At 42.5% G+C, this 22989-nt stretch overlaps 2 protein-coding genes across 3 annotated transcripts in view; one reads left to right on the plus strand and one right to left on the minus strand.

Annotated features, from left to right (window-relative positions):
- Positions 1-22989, minus strand: part of LOC308397966 (uncharacterized protein) — a 71851-nt gene that overhangs the window by 6626 nt on the left and 42236 nt on the right. The window contains exon 2 of one of the 2 annotated variants that reach the window (XM_080884297.1): positions 11873-11972. The exons of the other annotated variant lie outside the window; for it this stretch is intronic. The gene's annotated coding sequence lies outside the window, so the exon portion shown is untranslated. The remainder of the gene's footprint in view (positions 1-11872; positions 11973-22989) is intronic. 2 annotated transcript variants of the gene reach the window in all.
- The window catches only part of col25a1 (collagen type XXV alpha 1 chain), a 157925-nt gene continuing 137181 nt past the window's right edge, over positions 2246-22989 (plus strand). The window contains exons 1-2 of the mRNA XM_080883675.1: positions 2246-2923; positions 3051-3120. Of these exons, the coding sequence (XP_080739801.1) occupies positions 2624-2923; positions 3051-3120 (370 nt within the window). The 5' untranslated portion in view covers positions 2246-2623. The remainder of the gene's footprint in view (positions 2924-3050; positions 3121-22989) is intronic.

The following is a 22989-nucleotide window of genomic DNA, read 5'->3' on the forward strand; positions in this document are numbered from 1 at the left end:
AAATGAAAAAGACCGACAGTTCAGCTGTTCATTCAAACTAACAGCACTCTGCATGTCAGTCTTTCTGCACGTGATGCATAATAAGGGGAGCTCTTGCATTGATGAATACAGCACAAGTAAGCCAGATGGTGTTACCATAGCCCAGTAGATGCATTAGATTGTTACTGGATGTGGATTAGAGTTGATGCAGAGTGCGAGAATTATCAAAATGTTGATTAACACCTTAGCAAAATTGAAGGACTCAAACAGTCCAGATGTGGAGTAGACAGTGGGGTCACGAGATACTATATAGTCATTCTGTTATTGGACTTTGTTGCCTTTTATTCCCCAACTGAGGGCTATTAACCCAAATCAAGTCCTATGAAAAACGAAATACACTTAATGTTTCAATAGCTTGTAAAACCACCTTTCGCTGCAATAACTTGAAGTAACAGATTTCTGTTTGACTTTATCAGCTTCACTTCATTGACCTCTGCGGGCATTCATCCTGTCCTTTCACAGCTCTCTTAATCTCCTACCACAGTATTTCAGTCAGGTTGAAATCTAGACTTTGACTGGACGATCGTAACACCTTGATTTGTTTCTTTTTTAGTCGTTCTGTTGTAGACCTGCACTGCTTGGGAGTCACTGTGACTGCAAAACAAGCCCAAATCATCACCCCTCCACCAACGTGCTTGATAGTTGGTTTGAGGTGATTGTGCTGATATGCTGTGTTTGGGTTTTGTCGAACATGCAGTGCACTATGGCCAAACGTAGCACCTTTCTACTACTTACCTTCTTAAATTTTTGGAAGAAGTGAGACTTGAGTTCATTTTTTAAAGTTTGTTTTTCACATAACTTTATGTGAGGAGAGTTTGCTCTTTGAAGGAAGAACATAGATGACATTAGGGGTCTCAAAACAATGAATTCATGTGGCTATGCACTGACTCTAAAAATGAATGACTTGTTTGATTGTTTACCTAATATTGCTGCAAGTTTGTCAAGTTACTTAATGATGCCTGAACAAAGAGGCCCATTGTCACATTATTAGACGTACTTACAGGCTAGCTTCTATGATTTTTGTAATTGTGACCTAACCAAGCACAGTCTGGCAGGGGTGTGTCTGTGGATAGGCTGGGGTTTCATTTTTTTTTGTTTATTGTGGTTTAAAAAAAGATTTATGACAATGATGTTACCATGAAATCAAAAGAAAAATAGGAAGCAGTAAAGCAGTTAGTGAAATCCATCTGTTACTTTGATGTATTTTTTTTTAGCACAGCAATGAAACTGAAAAAACAAGTGCACAGGGGTGGTGAGGAAGTCTGAAACCATCTGCGATGTCGATATTTCATTTTTAAAACCTTTAATTCTGCTCATATTTTCTTATGAGCCGTATGAATATTTGATACAAATACAGTTTTGTGGGTCAGTTGCTTGCATCCAATAGCTAAATGCAGAGATCAGTGCATTGAGCTACTGTATATTTTTATTGTTCTGTCGCCCCCGTTCACATTGATTATTTATGTAACATTGTCTTAGAGCCGAATGCAGCATTTATCCCAAACATAGTTCAGTCCTGAGCAGACCTCATTCATGTTTGTTCTGTTGAAGCCCACAAATGGTCCAAACCAATAATTTGCTCACTCTAGGCAGGCGGATGTCACAAAATCAAAAAAGAATGCATACTGTTACTGTAACCTGTGACCACATATTGATTCGGTTGTGCAGTGCATGGCACTTTGCTTACTTCATCTAAGTCACAATAGCAGTTTCCTCTGGAAAAAGAAAAAAAAAACCATGCCCACTGCTGATTTGAAGGTCCATTGTGTAGGATTTGGGAGACACTGTTGCAATGGAATATACATAATTATGTTTTTACTACTGTATAATCACCCCAAAGTGTCATTTTCTCTCATTTTAGAATGGTCCCTTCATATTTCTATAGGGAGTGCGTGCTCTTCCACCCACAGTTTGCAGTGTTGGACCAGAGTGGACATTTAGAATTTGTAGTGGCCACCAGCTTGACGATGGAGGGTGAGGCCGCTGAATCCTGCACACGGTCCGTTTAACTCAAGTAATCATGTGGGCTATTTTTGCAAAAAGTTTCAAATGAATTTTAAAAAATGTGGCTAAATGTGTCCTTGTCCTTACTGATCATCACTTCTCACCAACAAGCTAATGGCAACTGTACCCCCCTGGGCTGAAATAGCCCAAAAGGAGTGAGCCAATAAATTATGTTAATCAGTGGGACACGTTGGAGGCATGCCTGCGCCACGGAAAGGCTTCAGTCTTATTAATGCTGTGTCCTCTGCGTGCGCACTGCCTCCCGCTTCCACGCTCTCCCTCTCTACTGTTGAGTGCATAAGAGCGGTTTCCTCTGCAGACCACTTTGCAAAGCTCCGTGCAACAAGTTTGCAGGAGCAGCAGCGGCACGCCGTCACGCAGGTTGACTTCACTCGGCTGGAGCTTGAGCGGCGCTCCACTCATCCATCTGTCGCTGTCACCACAAAGTCACCGTACGTGAACGCAGCGTTGCAGGCGCACGCACGCTCGCTCACTCACTCACACAGAGCAGAGTGCCATAAATTGGTGACTCCGCGCCAGATGCGGTTTGCTCTCAGCAGCGCGTGGAGTTGTTAGTTAAATGGAGAACGCAGTGGCGAGAGGAGCATCTAAGTGCATGGAAAAAATGGAGAAAGAACTGTCGCCCCGGCAGAAGCGACACTACTGCCGCACGACTGCGCTGAACGTCTTCTCCTCGTTTTGCTCCGTGGCGTCCGTCGCCTTCTGCATTTTCCTGAGCATTAGCGGAGCTGACATCAAGAACCGAGTTGTGGATTTGGAGAGTGCCAAAGGCGAGCACACCTTCACCCGTGCCCCTGGCTACTCCGTGGAGGATTTCAATTCACTGATAGAGGAAAGAGTGGACGAGCTGCTCTCTCAGGTAAGATTGGCTTATGCGCTCGGCTCTCCGGCACTTTGTTGTTGAGCCCTTCACTTGCGCGTAAATGGACTGTGGTTCACTCAAAGGGCGAATGAATGAAAAATGATGCTTTTCTTTCACCTTTCAGCGCTCCTATGAGAATTTCGTCAAGATTCGGACAGCCAGACAAACATCACCTGAATGCAACTGCCCTCCAGGTAAAGGAAACTACTTTTCCAGTGCGGTGCGGGCGCGGGGTTGCATGTGGGAGTGTGAGGTACTGGCTTTTAAAGCGGGTTTGACTCCGAGCACAGGCTGGTGTGAGAATGAATGGAAGCTTTTCAGGGACAGGTTTTTGTTTGTTTGCATGTTTGTAGTTGATTTCATTGAATCTGATGAAATGTGACAGTGCTGATAGTTCAGGGGAGGTCTCCTGTGAAGGATGCGGACAGCTGAGCGCTCAATGCACCTAACAGAAAGAAAGGCATTTAACAGCCGTCTATACATAGAGGTGCTGAGAGATTGTCCGACTTGTGATGTTGCCTGCTCCCTTGTTCACATGGAGGAGAAGTGGGAGAGGCTGAAATTCACATTTCTAACCAGTAGATGGAAACATTTATTCCTCCAGTGTAGCGCAGCATTCTGGTCATTTTAGGACTGAGCCGAGGTTGGGTTGCCAGTGCATCGTAAGTGGGGGGGGGGGGGGGGGGGGGGGGGGGGGGGAATGTTCTGGATTTGAACTTGTGGGTTTTTGGTTTACTTCTAAATGTTTGACAAGCCACTATTGTGCATCAGTGTAGGTTAGCCTTCAGGGAAAAAAAAGAAGAAGAAATTAATAAAAAATAAAAACAGCCAGTCCTGCTCTTGAATGTGTGATTGACAGCTCCAGTTTCACTGCAGTAAAAAAAAGAAGAAGAAGAAGAAGAAAAGATAGAAATTATAAAATAGCACCGACAGAAAACAGATAAAAAATACAACATTAGCCGATAAGGTGAAATCCAGATGGTGCATCGGGGACTTTGAGGGGTTGAAAATTACAAAAAATCTCTCACACCTTCCCTTAAAATAGCTCACGAGTCCCTGAAAACGAGGGACGGTGCGTAAAAATTGCTGCAATTTTGTAACAATTAATGCAACGTTTTTGTTCATCCCCTTGAATTAAAGCTAAAAGTCTGATTGTTAAGCCCACATTCAGTTAATGACTCAGGCACCAGTTCTGTTTTTTCAACAGCTACAATAATGTCACATCTCCATGTCCAGACATATACAGAGATAACAGGGTGTCAGATAAGGGCTATATACTGTCAGTGATAAATAAAATGTGTCTATTTCAACTGATTCTCAGATAAAGTGAAGGATTCAGTCTTTGCCCAAAAGTTATGCATTTTAGCATTTTAGGCTAAACGACCCAGTTAAAGTCCATCCATCATCTGAAAACTGCTTCGTCATAAAGCCGAAAACAGGGCTGTGTTTTCTCGGCTCCTGAAAGTGCTGACATTGTGGAGTTATGTTCTTTACAAGTAAGTAACATCCTGCGGATTTCTTAAGGCTTTTTTAAAATTACCTTTACATGCTTTTTCATACATGTGCCAAATATCAATATGAGCACCTCGAGTAATGCGTTCAAAAGGTCACCAGCAAGCATCCCGGCTCCTTAATGGTTATCCGACAGATGGGATGAATTGCTCCTTGATGTCAGAATGAAGTACGCTGTATGGCCTGTCTAATAGCATGTTACTGCAAAGCACTCTAGTAACATTTCCATGCGCTCAGTGAACCACACGTGAACCTTTGCGTTCCTTCCTGGCACACTGCTGAACCACTAGGTAGACGGCATGCTGCGGGACGCTGACATGTTTTCACAACTTTTTAAAGTTTGATGAAGAGGGGATCAGCCTCAGTCAACTCCAGCTGGGAATGTTACACAGTAAGTGTGAACATACTGTAGGTGACCTTTCTGGAAAAAGTCACAGTGCATAGTGGTGCTTGGAAGGTTTCATGGAAAATTCTCGGGTATTGGCAAACATCTGCGCTGCAGGTCTGAAATTAAGGTGTTGAATCCCAACCAAAGAAAGTGCTTTGTTGTTGACCCTCAACCCCTGACCTCCCCTGTTTTTTTCTTTTTCCTTCACCCTGCCAAATATGAACAGCAACGCAATAAAAAATATGTTTATATACCATAATCAGACACGGGCACAAGAAGAAACGAGACTAGTGCGAGTGATAATCCCAAACGAAAGATCCTTAATCTTCAGTTTTCACAAGTGCTCTATCAACTGCAAATGTCTCATCTGCAGAGTGGGCATGCCTGAATTAATGAGCCAGAAGTACTGCGAGTATTAACCATAATGAGACACTCACAATCAGGCGGCTCTCTGTTCTCAATCCCTGTCATATGTTTGCTATTTATTTTCTCCCTCCACAGTTCTGTAAAGGGGCAGAGAATAAAACAATGCAAACATTTCACATCAAATGAAGCGAGACGACGCTAAAAACCAAGACGGCTCCGAGCTTGATCCTGGAAGCTGGCAGCTAGTTGTGGTCTCTTATCCCCCCCTCCCCAACCCCCATTTATTTTTTTGAACTATGATTTCATACAAAACACATATATCATCAGTGTACTTTGAAGAATCTGCAGCGTAGTTTAAAAATCCAAACGCTCACGTAGTGTAAGCGTATTACGCACGCAACTTTCAGTAATACTTTGTTAGTGCTTTGGAGCGTGCTCTTTCCAGGCAAATAACTTTATACTCTATGAATTCTGAATGGGCTCACTCAATATCTAGCCTCTCCTCTGTGTAGGAGACAGCCTGTGGCTCAGATGAGGTCTTTTTTTTCTCCCTCTCTCTCTTTGAGGGGAGGACCGTAATGTGCTTTTCACAGTCTTCACTTTATTGCTGTCAAAGAAGATGGAGTGGTTACACAGACAGAGCAATGGTCCATAGCTTGGGGATATTTTATAGGTTGTTCCTGAATCATGGGAAGTTTTTCGCCGTCTTTATCTGAGAAAGTTGGCTGTGAACTTCTACTGTGTTTTATTCATGCTGATGTCACTCCTGGCGGGAAAAAAAGTGATGGGTTTGCCGATGCTGTTTGTCATCTTAACAGCGAGGGGGGGTATCGCTTTGTGTTATTACTCAGTTATTACTTTCTGAGGGAAAAACACCATTCTGACACGGGCTAACTTTTCCCTGCAAACTGGCACAGTCTGTAGTTGAGCTAGAGATGTGTCTCCTGGGGTGGCAGTTCCTGTCAGTCGGTCCATCTCTTTGGTGCAGGCTGAAATATCTCAACCAGAAGGACGTTTCACTCTGACATTTACGGCCCACAGAGGATGACTCCTGCTGATTGCTAGACTTTTCCCCTTCCTCAACCAGCGTGTTAACACTTCTTGGATGGAATGGCATGAAATTTAATATTAATAATCCATCCACCTCCCACTACATCGCGTGCAGACACATTTTCTCCCTGTGAAAAATCACAATTTTGTCTTATATGACAAAGCCAGCAAGCTAAGACACCTCAATCAAGCCGTCAGATGAGGTCGGCATCCATGTGTAAAGGAACAAACAGGTGGGTTTAGCATATGCTGTTAAATGATCCGGATAGAAACTAACTAAACCCACAGAAAGCTAACCTAGCATGGACTGCAGGATAGATTAATAGCTCAGTAAGACACAGAAATGGAGACTGCCACGCTCTCCTATGGTTTTTTTCACTTACCCAGTGAGGAGCAGGGCGAGCCTTTTCACGCCATTAAGGAGACAGAAAATTACATTAGAGACAGAAAAACGAGAGGGGAAAAATGTTACAGGGAAAAAGGTTCAGGTTGATCAGGGATGAAGAATAGCGAAAAAATATATATTTGGAGTGTAGAGTGGTAAAACGTAAGCTTACCAGATCTCCAAATAGCCCACGTATGTCTGACAAAATAGCCAGCAGACAGAGTAAGTGTGTGTGTGAGTGCCAGGTTTTGACAAGAAGGTACACAGCGTGAATTAAAACATATGGATTGAATTTTAGTGTGAGTTTAGTGTGTGGTGGGGAGCCCAGCAAAGAAACTGCAGAGCCAAATTACTCACTTTGAACAACAGTCAGTTATCCTGAGCTTCACATTGTCTGAAAACGTATTTTACACCCTCCGTTACAATTAAGGAGTAAATCAAACCTGTGAAACCATCATGATGTGAGAATGTCTCCAGTCGCACCCACACCGTGCTCTACACTGAAGCGAGTCCCTTTATAATAATTGTTTCAGCATTCGCGGGCTGTTTCCCTTCTTCTTGTTTTTTTAAAATGTGCGTGTACCTTTTCCTTCCCTGGGATCTGCATTCCAAACAGGGCCTGTTGTTTAATGGGACCATAATAAAATGTGCCGTCAGCAAGCACTGGTGGTTTGCGCTTTCTCCTGTTTACTCACCCATACGCCTAATTCCCCGCACAGCCCCCTTTCCCCACTCTGCAGCATTTCTTGATGTTAACACTTCAAAAAGCCTGGCAGCAAAACACTGGCTGAAGCACTCTTGAGAAAACAGGAACATATTACTTGTACGGTAATGTGTGGGACTTTGTTCTCCCCCCCAAAAAAATACCCAGTAGTGCTTGTCAAGTGCAGAAGGGCAGCAGGGGGCCACATCAGCTGGATGTTCTGTCTTTTAGATTGCAAAATACAATCATAAGCACATGCAGCTTTTTTCCTTTCATCCTTGTCATCTCCTGACTTGATCTGATTTCTTTACCAAGAGCGAAAATACACACATTTCAAACCAGTCCCAACTTTCTCCACCCAATCGCTCCTTTTCAACTCTTTGTGGCCACGCTGGTTTCCAGTCTCCCTTTCTGGCTCGCCAAGTGTGTAATCCCTCTGGCCTGATACAGTTACAGTCATGCCAATCCCCTCAGATATCCTCACCTCAGTAGAGGCAACTGGTAATTAATCACTGACAGCTTTTGAATTAAGCCCTCTGTGTGGTTTGGTGGTGGGAGGTGCACTAATAGCCATGTAATCACTGAGTGATAGGTAAAGCTAAGCAGACTTCCAGGTAGCCACTGAGGCCAGCTGCTTCTGGTTAAGTGAGTCCGGTTAGGCTGTTTTTGCGACCACGTGAGGTCGGAGACAATGTTGGAGCCCAGGAAACTTTGCCCGGAGGCAAAGGTGAACAGGCAATTATGATTTTGATCGCTGTTCAATTGCATATAAGTATATCGCCATAAAAAGAACAGTGGACTCCAGATAGTGAATAACATCTTGCCGGGGTCATTTTATGCATGAAAAGCCTGACTCATTCACCTCCGACTCCACATCATTCCCAATAAATTGACATGACGTGATTTATCGGGATGAATCATCACAAGTAGTACTTTTACCTTAATTTTCTAAATTTACACAAGGCTGGTTATAAATGGCAGGGAACACATGGTTTCTTTATTTGACACAACAGTTTTTACGGGAGATGGTGAAGTCGCTCTGTTGAATGCACTGGAACTGACTGCAGGGCTTTGAAAGGGTGACGCACTTTTCTCTTTTTAACTATACATTAAGCTGAGGGGACGCTCATAATGGAGAGCAGATCACATGATCTTTCTATGAGCGATGTCAACAGCACTCTGCTGGAGATTCAAGCACCTCAGGCTGGGAGAACGGGGCCAAAGGAATGGACCAGAATCCAAATGCTCTTGCCTAATGGTTCGTCTCATGTGTCCTCGAAACATTTCCTGGCGGTGATCCTCAGTCGTCATTTTGTGTGGAATAAAGCAGGAAGCATGGAGATCCTGTCTTGGCTGCTTGTACACTTACTACTTGGAAATGAAGAGGTTTCCATCACCAGAACTTTGAAAGCCTGTGGCACACCCAACCACTTAATAAAAGAATTGTCTCCTTTTATTTAATTTTTTGACATGCTTTCTTCTTTGGCACGTTTTTGGCATTATCAAAGCACAACGCTGAACAATGAGATCCAAATTATTAAAGGTGGAGCACCCTTAGAGCAGTGTGGCTTTATGCCTTTCGTTAAGGCTTCTCGCCCTGCGTGCATGTGCTCAAATGCTCGTTCTTGTTCCTAATTTGGGAAGTTAGTCCTCACAGTTTGTGTTTTTTGTTTTTTTTAGATCAAAATGTAGGAGCAAAAAAGATTCTGCAAAGATGATTATAAAACGTCATGCTACGCTCCAGCCGATTAACCGGATGTCCGCATGTTCTTCTTGGTGGTCGTGATGCATGCTAACACAGCCTCTGCTCACATTGCCCTGTAACCTCCAGTGTGAAATCACTGCTGTTGGTCTGCCTTGATGCTCCCTCTCCCAGGATCCGGCAGGCTTATGTGAGAGCAGGGTGGCAAATCATCCACAAAAGACGACTTATAAACCCTCTGCCTCGTAGCACTGGGTGCCCTCTGACACTAGATTGAAAGTTGAAGTTGTGCTCCCTCTGAAAACTACTGAAGTCTCCTTCTTCATGAGCCTGCATACTCATCCCTGACCTGCTAGTATTCAGACAGATGTGATACCCTTTCAATGCCTCTCCTGGGGAAGCGTCTAAAGTAGTCATTGTTTGCCATTTGTGAAGCGTTGCTGGTGGTACATGCGCGTGAATAACTATTACAGTGACATTACTGTAATATTACATTAATTGGCTGGTAACCATGTTGCTAGTGTTTCTCAGCATCATGCTCTCTGATTTAGATTTCAGTCTAACCCAATTGTCTGAACGAGTACATGTTTAATTTCTTTTCACTGTAAGAATGGCTTTCCAGTGTCTGTCATCAAATTCAAATCAGTATACCATAGCTTGATGATGCCAGCTTTCGGGAGAGGCCAAAAAAAAAAAAAAAAAAAAAAAAAAAAAAAGATGATGCCAGCTTTCATGGAAATTCTGGGCTCCAGACAGAAGAAAACTAGGAACCCCCGAGGCGATCCCCACATGCTCCTGCACCCGCCTTCCTTGCCTGTGGCTTTGTGCCCCAGGCCTGTCAGGCCTCGCAGGCATGGAGGATGGCGGGTGTATTTTATCAGCCTAATAAGAATAGTCACTGCAAATAAAACAGGCTGGTGTGCCACAGCAGAAAGTGATAGTTTTGCTAGTGTGTGGATGTCATGCAAACTATTGTTGATATAGTCTACTTGCTATTTATGGGCTTTTCTAGAAACAATACATGGATGGCCTTTGCTGAGCCCCATGTTTTGTTTATATGCATCATTTACTTAAGTCCACAGTCTGATTGCAGCTTGAGCTTTTCCATGTAATGATCACTTCCACAGCTCCAAAAATGGCAAATCCTGATTCAGATTGTAGGTGATCACAGAGAAGCTTTCTATCAGTAGAAGAGCTGGTGACACTGAGACAAACAGTGATCGAAGGTCAGCAATCTTTAAGTGCTCAGAAATCAACCTAACACCAACAGTACTCAGATGGGCTGGACGTATAGTACCTTTCTACTCAACGTGAGCACTCACAGCACGTTTTAAGATGAGTCTCATTCGCCCAATCAGTCACTCACTCACTCCGTGTCTTTCGAAAGGATGCCTTGACACATTACTTTTGGAAAAAGAAGCCAAAGACACATACCTCTGTTTGCATCGGAGGAGCTGAAGTAGAGTAGGCAAAGAGTTTTAGTTCCGGTGTCAAAGTGAATCTGTCACCATCGTGCATCTCCATCCTAATAACGCAAGCTCTGAACTCATTAAGGAAAACTCAGAATGCTTAATTCCTGTGTCGTGTTCCTCTTTCCAGAGGAGCAAAGTATGGGATGGAAATGGCTCAAGACCCGAAGGTTCTGCGGTGGGTCATTAAAGCTGCCCAGAATATTACTGGCACTCGGTAAACTGCGATATCGATGAGCTGCAGAGCCCAAAGGGAAGCCAATAAGATAATACCTACCCCAACCACAGCTTGTTCCCAGTGCTCATATCTGAACATGCATTACTGTGTACAGAGAGGCTCAAACATTCAAGAGATGTAGAGAACACTTGAGGAGGACTTTTATTTCCAGGGTTTTTTGTATATTTCAAGTTCAATTATTTACAGTGGTTGTAAACATTTATTAGCGCTAATAATTTGAAACGCCCGCTCATCAATTTTTAAACCATGTAGTTTCAGCACAAACAAGCAGGCAGTCCCTCAAGCTATTCAAAGACAGCGGGGAATCAGGCAATTTGTCAAAGTGGAAAAAGTGATGGAGGCAAGCTGGGTTTGCCCAGCGGCTGGCCAAATGATGCATGCTCCCAGACTCCCCACAGGGTACGCCAAGCAGTCGGTTGGATCAGACTGTTGTGTTTCCCGTCCAATGGGCTGATACACCTTTTCTTGGTGTTTCTTAATGTTTATTTTTACTGCCTCTTCTTCTAGGTTCATTTTAAGATATCATAATGTCCCGCATCAAATCCTCTTGGCGTCCTTGATGACAACCAGTAAACAGAGGACTTGCGTACTGTCTGGCGGCTCTTACTTCTCTGCTAAATGTGAAGTAAAAAATGAGTCATGCTGTAGATCGGGGAGGGTAATAAAAACACTGAGCAATTATTCCAGCCCTTTTGCACTCACTTATGTGCTATTGCACATCTGTGAACACAACTGGACAGCAGAATATGCTGATATCACCCCCCTCGGAGTACAAATATGGAGACAACAGTATCACAGAAACATGCCACCACAGAGCCTTTGTAGCTTGGCGATCGGCGCTGGGAAATATTTTTATGTTATTATGTGTCCTTTCTCAATTAAGAAAGGAAGAAAGCGTGGAATAAAATGAAACGAGGCCATTCATTCTTAATCTCTGTCAACTGTGATGTTAAAAACAGCGTGGAATGCGGTTTTCTAATTACAGCTTATGTAATACTATTTTTCCACAATATTTATGATTACTTTTCCCGCCCTTTAGCATGCAATTAATCTAGAACACGCAGTGAAATAACAACAAACAGTACGGTGCCCCACGCGGCAGCTTGCCAGATTTAGCCTACCTGTGAACGTACATGCGTGTACTGCATCAATGTCAGCGAAGGTGAATCGATACGCAGAAAGTCGCTTCGTCGTCTGCTCAGACGGTATTGCTTCGAGAGAGCCCCTCCCCTTCTATCTGATGAAGAAGAGGGTAGAAACAGCTGTGTAAGCCACAGTTAAGGCTTGGAAAACCCAGCAGTAGACAGACAACCCTGTGCACTTTAATTTAATTGGCTGGTCATACGATACAGTTCAAGCAGGCTAGACGCCTCGTTAAATGGTAATTTCTGACAGCTTGATAAACGGCATTAATGCCGTTTAATTAATGCCGGTGGCCTTAAAATAGGCCTCATTTTTAGTCTTAAATGGAGGGACTAAATTCAGAAGTTGAAGACATAAATATAATAAGTGCCCATCTAATTGCTTTTCTTCTGTCAGCCACTTTGAAAACCTTACAAGCTTTTTAATACTTTGAAAACTTGCTGTCAGGTTATGTGTAATATTAGGAATTGCTTACAAGGGTAAAGACAGAGTGATGCATTCATGAAATAATTTTATTTGTTGAACCAGTCCCTCACACAGTCAGAAATCAGCAGGAGCAGGTATTTTGACACATTGTGAAAGGCTGCAAAACATATTGCAAAAGAACAAATGTGGGTTCGTACTTCTACTAGCTGGTTTATTACTATATCATGGAAAATAATCATTATCAAACTATATTATATTTTGGAATCACAAATGTAGTGATCACAACAACAGTCACCTCGAGGTACTTTATACTGTAAGGTAAAGAGCCTACAATAATACAGAGAAATCCCCACCAATCAGACGACGCCCTGTGAGCAAGCACTTGGCGAAAGTGATGAGGAAAAGTCCCTTTCAACAGGAAGAAACCACCAACTGACCCAGGCTCAGGGAAGGGCGGCCATCTGCCATGACTGCTTGGGGGTGAAGGGAAGGAGACAGGACGAAAGACAAGACAAGCTATATACAATTCAGTGCTTTTAGTGATGTACTTTAGACATGGTCAAGATGACCTACTGAAGTTAAAACCGAGGAAGGGGCAAGAAAGGTGATTTGGTTCACTTCAGAGAACGATCTCAAAAAGAGAAAATATCCAGTGAGTGGCTGTTCTCTGGACAAAAAGCCCTTCTCAGTGACATTACAAGTCTGGAGAGAAAAGCCAGACTGCTTTGGGTTGATAGAAAAGCAACAGGAACTTAAAGAATTCTTAGCAGTAAGGAGAATAAAAAGTACCTCTTAACATTTCAAATCTTGACAGGATTTGACATGTTGAGTATAGCCCAGTCCAAACCTGGGCTACACTTTGCATAGACTTACAATCTTCTATTGTCATATTTAACAATAGAAGATTGTCTTGGTGTCCTGGTCTGATGAGTCTCAATTTCTGTTGTAATATTTGGCTCTGAATTTGGCTTGAACAACATAAAAACATGAGTCCATGCTGATTTGTATCAAGTTCAGGCTTTTGCTGAGCTTCATCCAAACACCACAGCCTATCTGAATACTGTTGATGACCATATAGTTTAGAAGACTGTGCTTAATTTCAACCAGTTTAAATGGTGAGGGGATGTGAGAAATAAAGGACTGAATCATCACCCCAGATGGGACTCGAACCCACAATCCCTGGCTTAGGAGGCCAGTGCCTTATCCATTAGGCCACCGGGGCTCTGTCATTGGCTTCCTGTAATAACGATAGGTGGCACGAGGCAAACAACTGCATAATGGTGCCTTTAAACATATGTGTTACAGTGTACATGTATAAAAGTCATAATGTTTTTAAATCTGTCCACCAATTTAAAGGTAAGAGTAGCACTCTCTTTGCTCTGGTGCACACTGTTGATGATTATCTCCGCTGAATATGCCATTCATCTGGTTTCATGCTGTTCACTCTGAGGTTGATGGGTTGCTTCAGTGCATGCGTACAGTTGTTTTTGTTAGGTTTTAATGAATCCGCCCCACTGAGTGGAAATGTTATGAGATTGTAAAGCAGAATACCTCGTGCATATTTTATACGTCTCACTTGTAAACATGAAAGTATAAAGTTCATTTGTGCCCACTGTAACATCAAGCTGATGCGTTTTTACAAAAAGCCTGTCAAGTTGCACTTTAACTGTTTTCTAATGTTTACATGTTTGCATGTATTAATGTCGGTTTTATTATTATAGACATTACCGCGTTTGTGATATTAACTAGATTACTTGTTCTATGAGTTTTTCTAAAGTGTGCCCACACTTTGAACTTTTTTAAAATGAAGAATTTGCTTCAAGAAGAAAGCAACAGCGATGCCTCGGGTGTAATGCTTTAAATCAAATCCAGCTTTTCAGACTCTATCAGCCATCGTGACGTCATGCCGAGCTTTGTCGGGATCCAGGTTAATGAGCCACTTCCCATGAGCCCTGCTGCTATCTGAAGCATCTCCAGTTCTCATGAGTTTCTCGTACCGGTGCAGCAACCCAAAATTAATTCTTCACCAAGACTTGACTTTGTCTGTATGTTGGCTTGAACTTACCGCCTGCCATGGCAGTTGCATGGCAATTCAGCCACAGAGTCCACTGTATAACGTCAACATATTCTAAAACTTGAATGCATATTTGTGCCATGAACCTGTCGAGAAGTGCACTCCTGCAGAATATCATACTTAAATGTTCCGCTGTGCGTCAACGTTTACTCAAAGTTCAATCTTATGCTTCTGTTACAGATTTGCAGTTGTTTAATTGATGTCATTTTTCCTCCTTTTCTGTGAATTGTAAATATTTACTGTTTCGTAAGTGCACCTCCGAGTGTTCTCGCTGCTTTGAGCGCTGTTTCATAAATGTCATGTTTATAGCTTTGATGCTTGAGCAGAGTAAGACTCAGTCACAGTGATGGTTGACGAGTCCTTTTTATATACAAAAAAATCATATATATCCACTTTATGGTCATAATTCAGTTAGCAGTGTGTTGTCAAGGTTATCTCCACTGTGAGTCTGAACAAAACAAATAAAGCCTTTTGAAGACTTTCCCTTCACAGGAGATTTACCAGGTGTCAGCTTGACTGATCTGAGGTGCTTCAGGTAGAGATAGTGTCTCACTGTTAAAAATGGTAAAGATGTGAAAGGACCCATCACCTCTTTGCCCTTGAACTTCAAACAAATTACCTTCCCAGCATGCTTCCCACCTGCGCTGTTACTGTGAAACATTTTAATAGCTATGGTGGTGGTGGTGGTGGTGGGGGGATAAATAAAAGAAAAAAATAACGGAGAAGAAACAGGAATTAGCAGGAAGCTCGTTTCGGCTGATTAAATGGAGCGTAACGCTAGTATGTTGTGCTGTGGGATTTGGTACCAGAGATAAGATGACTTATCCAAATGCATGTGCAATCTGAATTTAAGTTATACGGAGCATTTCGTAAACATACTGACACGCTAATGACTCGTTCAGCACCAGCATGCGTTTGCTGTCAGCTCCCACAGACTTTCATGTAGCATAACAAATGAGAGGGAAAGTCTTTCACATGTGTGGGTTTCGCGGATCCCCAGTGTAACATAGACTTGATCATATACTTGTTTTCTTAAAGCAGTTAGTCATGTGCTGTTGGCTATCCCACCTATGAACTGGGAGGTACTTTTTTTTTGAGGTGGAGGTCAGTTGGCAGGAGCTGGCAAAGCATCTGCATTACCCCAAATGTCAGGGCTCAGTAATATGAGGGTGTAGGTTTCATCTGAGTGAGAACAGGGAATAACACGACATAACTCAGTGGAACTCAAGATTTAAACCAAAGAAACACTGAGTCCCACAGGAGCCGGTGTACTCTTGTGAATGTCAAACCCATAAATCTACATTTTGCCAGCGCCGGATCCAGTTGCAGTTTGAGACCGTGCTGTTAAATTAAAAGAAATCACTGAAAATTCTTTATTATTTCATATTTAATTCTCCGCTGAGGTGGATATTAAAGGTAAAGGTAAAAGGAGAGTATCATATTGTCTATTCAGCAAAGTCCTCTGAGACTTCCTAATATACAAAATTGGATGAAAACTCTTCACCACCCTTAACGCTCTATACGGATTGCATTTCTATGAGCAGTGGCAAAGCAAGACCAAAATCAGTGAGTTGGATATGAAGCTGCAGTACCTCTGAGAAGTGTCACGTGAAGCAGAGTACAGTGCTGACAGAGGCCATACGGCATCGTTTTAGGTTGCACATTTGCCCCGCGGCTCTGGGCGTGATGTTATGGTGGCAGGCTCTGCTGAATAAATGCGATCTCTGCACAGGCTGTGCACATTCAGTCATTTTTAATAGCAAGTAACATTATTTGTGGGCACATGCGAGCTTGGAAGCTGACTGAGATGCTCAGGGTGAAAAACAACATCTTGCAAGTGCAAAGGCCGGTGTGAGAACTCGTAGAAGGAGGAAAAAATTATATACCTCTCTCTCGTGCTGTATCGTTCTCCTGACACTCTACCCCAGGTAGACTACTCCCCTCTGGCCTGTTCTCAGATTAGCATGTGTTGGCCAAAGTCAACATGGAGAAGAGTGAGGAAACAAGTTCTCATTCGCACTAAGGTTGCTAATACCTCACCATATCTGATGGCAGACTTTGAGATGTGTCACATGGACTGAAATAAATTTAAATCTAATAAATACAATGAGTGCATTATTACTTTTAGCTTAGATTTCTGGAGGGTGGAGACTAATAAAGTGCCTCTAAAGAGGAAAAGGATGTCTGGAGTTTGTGTGAAAAAGAAAAGTGTCAAATATTTGGACTGCACTAACTGTCTAACTCTCAGAAAACTTCAGGAACAAATAAAAACTCACGTGCAACAATACACAGCGCGTACCTGTGCATATCTATAACATAAACGCCTTTCCATTACAACGTGTGGTTTTTCCACAGTCAACCACTAAAGTACCCATAAAACAAAGCTGAGGGGGAAAAAGTGCTCGGCTGTGTGCGTCTGTGGCGAACACTTGTTGTTGTTGAGTTTTCCCATGGCAGAGGCAAATAGCTTGTAAAACAAGTTATGCAAAAGTCACCAAAACATCATCACGGCGCTGCTTGCCACCGCTTGATGTCAAAATTGGGTCATGTTGAAGGCCCTTCCCAACCCGCCCGTGTTTAATTGCCATGTGCTAAAGAATTTCCCATGTGCACACAAACCAGTCAAGCCTGGTGAGACCTAATAATTGTTCAGTCAACTCTTTGTGCTGCTGTCTGCATTCATGCTGCCAGATTTTTCCCCCCCTTCTTTTCTCCGAATGATGGCGGCACAGAAAGATTCGATACTTGACGGGGGTTATCTGCTCAGCAATCCCTTTGCTACATGAAAGACATGTTTAGCTACGTGGTTTCCGGGCCAGGAGCTAAGCTGTCTTTTTACAAGCAATCTTTGATTCACAAGGGACATTTATCCCTTCCTTTCCACCAGTGTTCCCCCTTGTCTGCTTTGTCCAGTTGCCTCTTTCTTCCTCTCAAAGGCTCTCTGCAGCTTCAGCGAGAGGAGCATAGGGACACAAGCTTTTTAGGGTCTACTGAATGGATTTATCGACTGGGTGAGGCAAAAAATAAATAAATAAATGAATAAAAGTGACCGAAATAAGCAGCAATGAGAAAAGCAGAACTGGTGAGGGGAAAAAAATACACTTTGTTTAAACCAGAGCAGCCTGTGTGTGCGTGCTGCTGATATGGATTTCCCCATGAGAAGGTTCAGGTCCCCAAATTCCTCCTCAAACAGGCCTCAAAAAAAAAAAAGAGATTTATTTGGCTTTTTGCCTCAGACTTGGAGGGAGAAAATGGGAAGCAAACTGGGGTTTTTAGCATGCGCTCTCCAAAAAGGGGTTTCTGTGACGCTTCAGAATGATAAATTATAGAAATGTCTTTGGAGGCCACATTAAATGGTTCATGAAAATAGCAGGCCCTCTGAGAGTTAACTGTGCCTTCTCTGTTTAGCATGCTTTGATGATGGTAAATGGTATACTGTTCTATCTGCTGTGACCAAATGTCCAAGTCCTGAAATGGTTTCATCCTGAGGACTTTTGCCTTAGCGTGCCTTCTCTGTCCTGAGTACAGCAGGCCACCGGTGTGACTTGTTACGCTTGGTGTGGACTCTCTGGTGACACAGTTTCGTTACGGGTAGCTGGGATTTTACCTGCGCTCGCCAAATTCATTAGAGGCCTCTGAAACTCTAAACATGCCGCTCAGATGGAGCAGGTCAGGTTTTGCCCATTATTGATGTCTACAAATATTGAATATGTCGGTTAGGTCTTGTAGCATGGTTGTTGCGTGTATGTGTGTAGATGTGCGTGCAAAAATTCAAGCTTGCGTTAGACAGACCTTTTGGCTTGACTCCTACCTTTCATAAAGAAAGCAGCCCCTGTCAGACGCCCAAAAATCCCAGGCTGGAGATGAAACAGAGAAGAGTGTGTGTTGGTTTGCATATGTGTGCACTGTTTATGTGTGTACCTGAGTCCTGTACATCTCTGGCTTTCCTGCACCCCATACTGACATTTCCAACGGGTGCTGGTGTAAATAAGGTCGTCGCCCACAGCAGGTGTGGGGAGCAGTCCCGAGAGCAGGGGAGGTCTAAGCCCCTTCAACCCTAGGCCGCAGCGAAACCATCCTGGAGAAGTCAATATTTGCAGTCGGTATCAAAGACGGGCCTGTTTTTGGTATCAAAAACCAGGCTGTACAGAAGAAAGCTTGTCCATGAATTCAGATGTAACATCTCCAGCAGATCAACTGGTGTTAAATACGTGGAATTGTTTATGAAATCAGCATAAATTCTCTATTGTTAGAACGTGTTTTGAGATATTAGTTGTGTACTTTGTTTTTGCATTGATTTAAATGGGACTCTTTAATCTATTCATAATCCTGTACGACTGCATGTAGTAATATGTAAATGTAGACTTTGAACAAGATCAGAAATACGACTCCATTATTGCACATGTTGCTCAGTGTTAAATGGCGATATGAACATAAGACTGCAAGCTATTTTAGCTAACTTTACAATGTGGTAAAATGTGATTTTTGTAACAAATATATGATTCGGATAAGACGTATTTTTTTAACTTAAAAAATGAGCTATGCAGCTAAAAGTAATAAAATTAATGCACGTTATTAAAATACTTTTGGATAAAACTGTAACATTCTCATCAAGTTGGGTGCTAAGATCTAAAGGTGCAACTTATATGGGCTCTGTAATTAGCTAAGGAAGAAACCCCTTGGCTCCAGCATCATGTGTACTAGTCAGTCACGCTAGTAGCTCCCCTGCTTTAGCGCACTGTATGCAAGCTAGCATGCCATCTTGGTAGAATGCTATCACCTGTGCCATGTACTGGTTTATACTCAATATAATCAAAGACAGTGAATTTACATTAACAAACAAGAAGTATGTATTTATAATCAAATTTTGTCTGCTTTTGAAGCTTTGCTAATAGCTAACGAGACGTTAACTTGGTCACCATTTTGGATAGGATCTAGTGAATATGGTCCCAGTCACACAGGCTTAGAGGCTAGTCTGCAACCATCTGGCAACCACTGATCGTCAGGGGAAACATGTGATTTTCCTAGCTGGTTAATGAGTGGTTGCTGGAAGTTCTGGGAACCACTTACCAACCAGTTGGGGAATACATATTTTCCCCCTCACAACCAGTGCTTGCGTCATATCTAATATAGCAAACAGCTCTCAAGCATTACTGGAAGAATATGGGGTCAAGTTCTAACATATGCTTTTCTAAACAGGCAAATCTTGTGAACTTGCCATACCAATCATAGTTTGTGTGCACACTGTTTTTGCTGTGGAGTCTGTTGTAGGTACATTCCAGGTTTTGTCTTTTATACAAAGTTGTCTGCTAACTACCAGATTTTTTCCAACCTGATTTTCTTAAACTGTTCGTGCTTTTGCCTTATGTGGCACTCAGCAGCAGGTCAGTGATTTTCTCTTTGTAGCACGTCTTTCCTTGACCTGCTGGGTGTTAGAAAACTTTCTTTACTATTTTGGGTGTACATTTCAAGCCATTCACACCAAGGCATTCACAGGAGACCAGACTGCAGTAGTGTATTGGTCCATTCCTCCCTGTCTCTTGAAAGTGTGTGGAAAAAAACTTACATGGCTTTGCTTTGATTTGCAGTGTGTACAGAGGGGTTTCCATCACAGACTCTCTCATGTGGGCCACTGGTCTGGCTCCTGTCTGCTCATTGAAACCCTCCTCTCAGGGGGGTTTAAGACAAGACAGTGCCTTGACTTTATCACAGACCATCTCAAGGAATTTCAAGGTTGCTCATCCTCTGCAGTGGAAGAAAATCTGTAAATGTACTAAAGGAGACAGATTGCTTAGTAATAGGCTTCCAGTATAGCAAACAGACACAATTACCAAAGCATATTGTTGTTGATGTTGGAAAATGCAGCTGTGCACAGATTCCTAATGCAAACAGGCTCTCAAAAGCCATTGCTCAATTATACAGTTGTGAATAAGACCGCATGACATTACAAACAGACAAGTTCTGGGTAACATTTGGTGACACTTTTTACAGTCCAGAATAAGGGCTGTGTACAGCATTAGCTTTTACACACCTTCTTTCCTGAGACACAAATCAGCCACACTTGAGCTTTAGGGTTCTACATTAGCTTGTGGTAAAGAAGCCAAGCAGGGCACTGCCAGCCCAACACTCCTGTGTTGCAGTCTTTTTAGTGTCCTTTTATAGTCTCCTTCCTTCCTCCTCACACTCCACAGTCTTCCGAGAGGCCGTGCAGGCACGATGGGGAGTAAGGAAGTCAGCATGCTTCATTAAGTGAATGTGGCACACCACGCATGTCACTGAAAACAACAGAGGCTCTGTTCAGGAAAGAAATGACACTTAGAAATAATAGCAAGCCAGAGAACTGCCTTTAAGGAATGGCTGATGGTTATGAGGCCTCCAGCTGTGCTTTGCAGATTTTTATTTTATATAAACAAGCTGGAAGTGTTGTAACAGGTATACTTCTTTTAATGGGACTACTTCAGTAGCTTAAGCTTGAAGGCACTGAATTACTACACTTTATTTCTTGTTGTTATTTTGTAATTAACTTCGTATGTTCTTTGCTTAAACCTGGATTTAAACTAGTTCTCCTTAAAAACAGATCTCTGTGCATCAAAACAAAACCAAAAAAATCAAATCCAAATAATGCCCTTATACTGTAAAATGGCTTAAATGTAGTTTCACGTCTGCAATTCATTTAAATTAGTCCTATCTTCATCTCTCCAGCTGCCTGCATTTTCCCACAGTCTCCCTCAGCATCTCGAGACCCATTCGCTAGCTAGCTAGTTAGTTATCTTACAATGGGACAGTGTCTGTCCACACTATCCAAGTAAATGCTACCTCACGCAGAAAAGGAAAAATCTGCTCTTCATATATAATAAGCGAGGGCGCCGTTCTGGTGAGTAAGGTGTAAAAAGAGTTGTTTTATCACAGTGACTGGAGGACATTGCACTGCCACTATTAGACGCTAGCTCTTAAAGCTAAACATTTACATGTTAATTGCACTTAGAGCCACATAACAAGTTTTCAGCCCAAGTAAAGTTACTTTCCCATGTGACTGCTCTGCTCCTTGTTTATTCTCTCTTTGACTTAGCTTAGCTAGCATTATTAGACATTTAATAATGTGTCGCTAAGGTAATTGACTATGTGCACGAGACAATGCTAACTTCCTGGTTTGAGAGCGGCTGTGGGGTTGTACATTTCCGGTAGCTTTACTTTGCGGTCAATCGCTACTGCGAAGATATACTCCAAAATCATGTCCAAAACTCGAAAACGGAAAGATCGCATTAAGTTACAAAGAGCAGAAGGTGGGAACACTCACCACTGTTGTGTCATAAAAAATCTAATGATCAATTTTGACGTTTAAAGCGTTTAGATCGATTAGTTGTTTACATCACTCAACACAAGCAGAACTGCATTACTGCAGCAGAAGACACATCGTCCACATTCAGAAGCATCTCTGTATAGTGACTGGTCTTATGATTTAAACAGGCAAATGTTCAGCATTCAAACTACAGGTGAAGAATAGTCAAACCAGATGTTTCCCCCGTTATGTCGATATCAGCTAGTCAAGTACACACCTACACAGCATGTTAACAAACCGTGAAAAAAGCCACACAAAAAATGAATGATTGCTGGTAACGGTTTCTATACATTAGTATTTACGAAGGGTATGTTGTGACTTACCTTAAAAATTACAGTGGTCCCTCGCTAATAACGCGGTTAACCTTTCACCTCGCTGTTTCACGGATTTTTTAGTGCAAGTTTGCATGCTTTTTTTTTACGTCACATTGTGTCCTGCGTCCTGATCGCTGCAGACGATCTCCTCCGTGACGTCTCTCCTGTACAGTACAGAATCGCTGCATTGATCGCTAGCAGTGTGACTGAAATGCAGTACTGTATGTCCACGATGTCCACCAAACGTTTTGCACCGTCAAAAAATAAATTTGGCTACTTGATTTCACCTATCGCTGGTTATTTTTAGAACATAACACCCGCGATAAACGAGGGACAGCTGAGAAATATAACATTTGAATCCCTTTTCTCTTTTGCTCTGAGGCGCGGGGGAAAAATATCGACAAGTCGATGAACATCATTTACAGATATATTGGGTAAATGCCCAAGACATCTATAGAAATGTAAATCGCCACTTGATTCATTTGCTTAACTTGTTTTGGACCGTAAACCAGGCGCGAATAGGACACCGGAAACAAAGCTCCCCACAGGAGTTTCCGCACCGGAAGTAGCATATGCTAACGTGCACATAGTCAATTGTCGCTAAGTAATGTGTCGCTAAGGTGTCATACACTGAGCTAGCTCTGGCAGGCTATAGTCCCATCCTTCAAAATGATAGCTTGTGTTTGTTATGTATTAAATCATCACTTTCTGAATCACAGTTATAGGTAACATGTGTTTTTTCAGCTGTGGTTTATCAAGCATTACTTCATAGGTACTTTACATTTGGTTTAAGATGTTGCTAATCAGCTAATATTTAATCAAGAGCAGAATAATCCTCTTTTGTAGATAGACAAGCTAGTGAACTATATATCCTGTATGGCTGCCAAGATGGGGGATTAACACTCTTTCTTTAAAATTATTTGGCGGTTGGGATCAACGTCAGCTAAGCTATCA

Source organism: Rhamphochromis sp. 'chilingali', assembly GCF_963969265.1.
Source record: "Rhamphochromis sp. 'chilingali' genome assembly, chromosome: 1".
NCBI lineage: Eukaryota > Metazoa > Chordata > Actinopteri > Cichliformes > Cichlidae > Rhamphochromis > Rhamphochromis sp. 'chilingali'.